The sequence below is a fragment of the Melanaphis sacchari genome, unplaced genomic scaffold (assembly GCF_002803265.2).
Source record: "Melanaphis sacchari strain LSU unplaced genomic scaffold, SCAv2.0 Contig50_pilon_pilon, whole genome shotgun sequence".
Classification (NCBI taxonomy): Eukaryota; Metazoa; Arthropoda; class Insecta; order Hemiptera; family Aphididae; genus Melanaphis; species Melanaphis sacchari.
Window position 1 is genome coordinate 2,534,417 of NW_020271344.1, and position 6,839 is coordinate 2,541,255.

Sequence of the window (6,839 nt, forward strand, 5' to 3'; positions counted from 1 at the left end):
ATATAGGCATGTAATATTGTCACAGCCGCAAATACGTATCCAACATAACGCTGTTATATTTACGCCGCGTATATTCATGAAGAAATGACAATAAACCAACATGAACAGATACATGACTCTGAATCAGCTTGGAGACGGCACGTATGGATCAGTCGTGTTGGGACAAAACATAGATACAGGAGAAAAGGTGGCCATTAAAAGGTAGATGAAATTGTACATGCATATAACATTATTGTATTATCTAGCTAAATATACATAATCAATGTAGAAATAAAATTTTGATAACGAAAAAGACACAAAAATTCTCCCTAAAATAATCGAAAAAATCTACTTCAATCAGTGAAAAAAATCAATTTAAAAAATAAATAATAATTATTATTACAGGTATGGGTGAAATAATGGATGTTAGGATAATTAAAACATGAATTATAAATCAATACATAATACTAAACATTTCAATTATAAGTAAAAAAAATATATAAAATTTATAAAAATTAATTAAAAAGTAAATAGAATTAAAAATATATATCAAAAATATTCGAAATGTTTTTCATTGTTTGTCTAAATGGAATCACTGAAAATAAATAAAAAAATAATTTAAATAATTTTCGAATAAAAACTAAAATGACCTTATTTTTTTTTACCTACCTTCTGTTACATAGTAACTACAATTAATGTTGTCTAATGTTTTCAAAAGATGATGACGTCGATCAATAAATGTTTGTATGATGAAAACTTCGCTCGACATCAATACGAACGTTATGGGTCCATACTTCTATTAGATCATGTCAGCAGTAGTTAGATCTTCTGATGAATATCTACTCCTCGTGTGCCTTTGCTAAGTTTGCTATCTAGCATTTCAAATATATTAAATTACAATTTAAAATCCATTATTTTTAAAAATTACTTTCTCCATTTTAGTTGACATTGTTTGTTCCATTTTATTTTGGACTTTTTGGTTTAAAAACTCAATTTTTTTATGAATTTGTTTGACTCTGATTATCACACCCCGGACGTTTCCAACTGCATTATTTCCGAAGGAATTCAAAATAAGATTTTAAACAAATTAAATTTGTTTCCAAACTTGGGTTTAACTCTTGCTTTTGAGCTTTTAATTACGAATGAATCACTTTTGTCTAATTCCAAAATCACTTTTTTATATCGGATAAAATAAATGTTCTTAATAATAATTTGCTGTTTTATTTACTTATAATTTATAAGTTATATAATACACTTGTTATAATTTATAGCATGCAAACTGCAAACTTGTATTAGTACAATATTTTTTAAACATACAAATTCTCTTTAAAATTTAAAATTTCAGAAAAATACCCCACATTATACAAAAACAATAAAAAATGTTCTATAATATAAAAAATGACGTTAAAAAATAAAAAATAAAAATATTATATTCTAAATTAAAGAAGCATAAAACGAATTTTTAACTAAAATAGCATTCTTTTAGGATCAAAGGAAAAATAATTATCATATTCTTCAAAAAATGTTATTAAAAAATAATAATTGTACATTATAATAAACTGCATACCAATCTCGTATAAAAATGTGTTTATATACATGATGCATACGTGATGGATCATAGATAAAAATTTATCCCCGTTTCATAAATTACTACCAAAATTAACCTAAATAAACAAATACAAAAAAAATAAAATACCGGTATTTAAGTGGTGAAAACTTAAATACCTTTCTACGTGTATCTATAACTCGTTAACTCCTAGAGTTATTTGATTTTCATAAGTTATTGTACATTTGTACCTAAGAAATATTTTCTTAAATATTTATTTGAGTAATACTATGGACATTCCGCAGTCACGCATAGTCCGAAAAATATATTTAAAATATTAACATTAACACAATTTAATTACCAGACATGTTTGAAGTTATTACTATAAATTAAATCATTTACTGCAGTACTCCATTAGATTTAAAAATACCAATAATATATATTATAAAACTAATATTATACATGTTTATTTTATAATGAATCCGTATAGTCATATTAGTATTATAGCTTATAATTATTAGATACTTTAAATGATTATAGTACATACTGCTAAATGTTTTAAAATACTATATTTTGATCGTAGAGTGTTTAAAAATGTATTTAATTATTGCAGAATGAAAAGAAAATATTATTCTTGGGATGAAGCAATGAATTTGAGAGAAGTTAAGGTAGGTGCTCACTATACTTTATGCAAAGTACTGAGTTTTATCAAATATTGCAATATTTTTTTCAGTCTTTGAAAAAATTAAATCATGCTAATTTAATAAAGCTGAGAGAAGTCATTAGAGAAAATGATACTCTTTATTTTGTATTTGAATACATGAAAGAAAATCTGTATCAGCTTATGCGGAGTCAAAGCAAATTTTTTCCCGAACAGTCTATCAGAAATATACTTTATCAGGTAAAATTTGTATAATATAATATGTTATATCATACAAATATTAGGTATAAGTGTTTTACATTATTATAGCTTACTCTGAATCAGAATAGCTCAAATTTAAAGAGGAAATAAAAATAAAAGTTATTGATGCACATATCCTTATGTTTCATAATGTTTATTAATATTTTTATTTAATCCATGTTTTAGTAATAGCCACTTAAATTAATTTAATATATTAGTTTATACTTTCATATAAACCACATTATGGTAAATAGTAATATTTAGATGATAAAAAACAATATTCTAAATCTATTCGATTAATATAATAATATATTCTATAAATAAAATTAAAAATCGACACTATACATGTATTGTAATATATAACCACGGCTCATCCTTTATTATTTATTATTTTAGGACAATTTCCCAAAAAGTATTTTTTTCATTTTTTCATTTTATACATTACACGCATTCAATTATTATTTATTTAGATTTAGGTTAAAGCTAAACATAATCTAAATTTATTATGTACTTATAAAATTACAGTATAATTATATTGTATGCTATTGTCTACAACTACCCCGAACAATAAACATTGAAAAATTTGCGTAATAGCTGGAAATATTAAGATATCTGGAAACTAATATTTTGTATAATAATTTGTGAAAATAATATCAACTTATAAAATTTCTAGTTATTGGGTTTAGCTGTTGGTCGTCATCTCGTCAAAGCTAATACAGTTTTAGTACAAATACTTGTTTTACTGGAAAATCTCTTATGATTCGTGAAATAATATTTATTTTTTTTTTAATGATAATTTATATGACTTTGGTTTTAATAACCAATCTATTAAATTATACTAAAACAAATCTAAATAGACAATCATGAATTATTAAATGTTTTTTACTATTTTTCTGAAATTATTTAAAGTTAATTTAAAAACCTGAGTTCAATAATACGACGCGTACTTGAATAAAGTTTTTTCTTTCAAATAAAACTATTATGATCAAAATCTGATTATTTTACGAATCGTTATCATTTTTCCTGTAAGATAATTTTTATTTTTTAAATGGTTTTATTTTATTATTCTTTCCATACGACCTGTATAATATTGCCTACATTTTTCCGCTTAATATTCATAGCTCAAACACCCTCAAGGAGATTCGATACCAACCGCTTTTGAAAATATCAATTTAAACAACTTTCTTAGTATGTACGTTTGTGTATTTCATGTAAATGTGTGTGTAGTAATAACGTGTCATTCGTGAATATTATGGTTGTAATGAATAGCGATGAAACACTCTCTCCCACACGTGTCAAAAACGCACCATCGCGAGCTGGACGAATATTGTATGTTTTTTTTTTGTCTACAAGCAGCACAAGCTATCAATATCTTAAACAATTGTGTTGACTAATATAAAATACAATTTCTGAAACCAAATTTTAATTTATAATGAGTATACCTATACTCAAAAACGACTTTCTTAAAAAATTAAAGACCAATTCAAATGATTTCATAATAATTTTATTCGATTATTACTGTATTTAATCAATACAATATTAGCATAAGAATATATTCAAATAAATAAACTTTGGTGGAAAATACAGCCAGAATCGAATCCCTCTCAAGTACTCTTAAAATATAATTTTAAAAATTCGTTAAAATAATTCTATTAGAATATCTTTGAGATTAAATTGTGATCGAAATTTAGATTTGGGCATATCCAAGTATTCAGATTTTGTTCCCATTCTTAAACTACAAATAAATTATGTATACACTATACATGTATATATATCTAATAATAATCTAAAGCAATTCCATTGCTCTGCATACGTATAATTATTTTATTCAAAGATATTGCAAGGATTGGCGTTCATGCATAGACACGGTTTCTTTCACCGGGATATGAAACCGGAGAACCTGCTGTGCTGCGGTCCCGAGTTAGTCAAGATCGCTGATTTTGGTCTGGCCAGGGAGACTCGGTCGCGTCCTCCGTACACCGACTACGTGTCCACTCGATGGTATCGTGCGCCAGAGGTGTTGTTGCATTCGATCAATTACAGCACACCGATCGACTTATGGGCCGTCGGCTGCATCATGGCCGAACTGTACACGTTCAGGCCGTTGTTTCCGGGCACGAGCGAGATCGATCAAATATTCAAAATATGCTCGGTCCTAGGAACGCCTGATAAGGTACTTATAGCTAGTGTTAGAAGTGTGATACGACTCCAGATTGCGTATTATTTATAAATTTATCTACTTGCATAATATACTGTACCTATAGTTACATAAAATATTAAAATGTCATTACCTGATTCACAAGTCGTAACTATCATAAAAATATCACGTTCGAAAAGTTACCCAATTTAGGTTAAAAGTATTAAGTTTTAGTACTCATTAAAAGTTAGAAATCTGAGTTTTTAAGTTATTTTCTTCTTACCCAGTGATATTCCCATCAAATTTGTTGAGGGTACCTATACTTGGCACAATTTTAACATTTCAATTAAAAACATTAGGGTGCTAAAAAAAAAGATTTTCTATGTACTTACCATGTGACGTAATTTTAATAATAAAAATAATTTTGTAATAAAATTATATTTGGTATATTCAGTAAAATAATGTCGTCACCATTAGGTACATTAGATAAGCATTTTTTAAATTATTATTATTATCGGTATTGCCAATTAATTATATATTATGTAATCGTAAATTCTATTCGACAACAAACAATGAACGCCATCATAGTGTACCTACAGTTTTCACCAGCCTGAAATAATTTGCGTAACCAAAAAATATATTTTATTTTATTTTCAATAAAAATATAAATCACTCACTACGAAAACAATAACAATTTTTTCGCAAATTTATTGAAATTTTTAAGTATACACAAAGTACACCTATTATTTTATAAAAAAATCTTGAGAGTATAACAGCGTATATGCAGTATACCCTATGGAAACACCATTATATATACCTAATGCTGATACATTTTTGAATCGAAAAAATATATTTTTCATTTTAATAATATGCTATAATCAAGTACTAAATCAATTCGACATAGAAAAAAAATTAATTTGTCATCATCACATGATAAATATGATATTGTTGTAAGGTATACCTACATCAATTACATCTATGTATATAATTATTAATGCTTTATAAAATAAAAAAAAATAAAAAATAAAAATAAGAGAGCTCTATATTTAGGTAAGGTATGTAGATACACGATTTAAAGCACTCAAGAATTAACTCCATACACCTACTCAGTAGATACTCATTCATTCATGGTAAACGTGATTATTTTTTATTTTTAGGGATTTGTGGACCGAAAATGATTGAGATTTACTTAATACCATATAGATTGGTTGATTGGTACCACATAAATCTATATCTAATACACATACATGTACATTAATTATCAAAAATTAAAATATATTAGCAAAAGTATCAGTCAAAATTATTTGTATTCAATGGCATTGCAGACAAATGTAAATAAATAAATATAAATTGTGTTCTAGTTTTTCTATGTACATATTATAACTTTCTTGTACCTATTACGAATATCTATAACAGAATAATTCAATGAAATATTTCGATGTGTTTATTTATAACATCGATACCTATATATATGATAAGAATAGCAATTCTTGTGCCTTGCAATTTCTGCATTTTCCAATTCTAGCATTATAGTTTATAATTTATTATTTAACTTATTAGTTTAATATTTGTTATTTGGTACCTCATCTAAGAAATGAATGTTCAGAAATTCAGAATGAGTGCCTACTTATATGACTAGGTATTAATTATTTATTTAGATATTATCATAAATAATATAATGTATCCAAATAAAAATATTGATGAAACATAAATAATATTTTTACGATTTAAATCATATTTTATAAACAAATAAACGGTTGTCGATTAAAATATATATATATGTATATATAATATAATAAAAGGAATGGATTCGATTTTTAATAATAAATTGTTTAAATAAAATATATGAAATCACGCAATATGCGTGTCTCGACGGCTAATTTTTATTATAGCTTTAGAACCCTATAGACAGAAATTAGCAACAATATTATTTGAAAATATTTTCTATTGGTTATTATACGGAAGTATCAGTTTGTATCAGACACTGATAAATGATTACGGAAGTATTATTACATATAATTTTTGACCTTTTGAACTTTTGACGTGACTGCTATGTAATTTTTATAATAAATTGGGGTGCACATAAACGGGTACTTACAAAGTAGGTAGTAACTAGGATATCTACATAAGATAAAGCAAAAAAAAAAAAAAAAAATGTGTATAAGTACCTATCTTAACAATTATGATATAAAAATACCTTTGTTCACCATGCGTTTTTTTGGTAAACTTTATAATAATCAATATTATTCAAAAATATAATAATCAATATTATTCAA

At 25.5% G+C, this 6,839-nt stretch overlaps 1 protein-coding gene across 1 annotated transcript in view; it reads left to right on the plus strand.

Annotated features, from left to right (window-relative positions):
* The window catches only part of LOC112599338 (serine/threonine-protein kinase MAK-like), a 10,652-nt gene continuing 3,813 nt past the window's right edge, over nt 1-6,839 (plus strand). The window contains exons 1-4 of the mRNA XM_025346204.1: nt 1-201; nt 2,139-2,193; nt 2,259-2,426; nt 4,261-4,599. Of these exons, the coding sequence (XP_025201989.1) occupies nt 101-201; nt 2,139-2,193; nt 2,259-2,426; nt 4,261-4,599 (663 nt within the window). The 5' untranslated portion in view covers nt 1-100. The remainder of the gene's footprint in view (nt 202-2,138; nt 2,194-2,258; nt 2,427-4,260; nt 4,600-6,839) is intronic.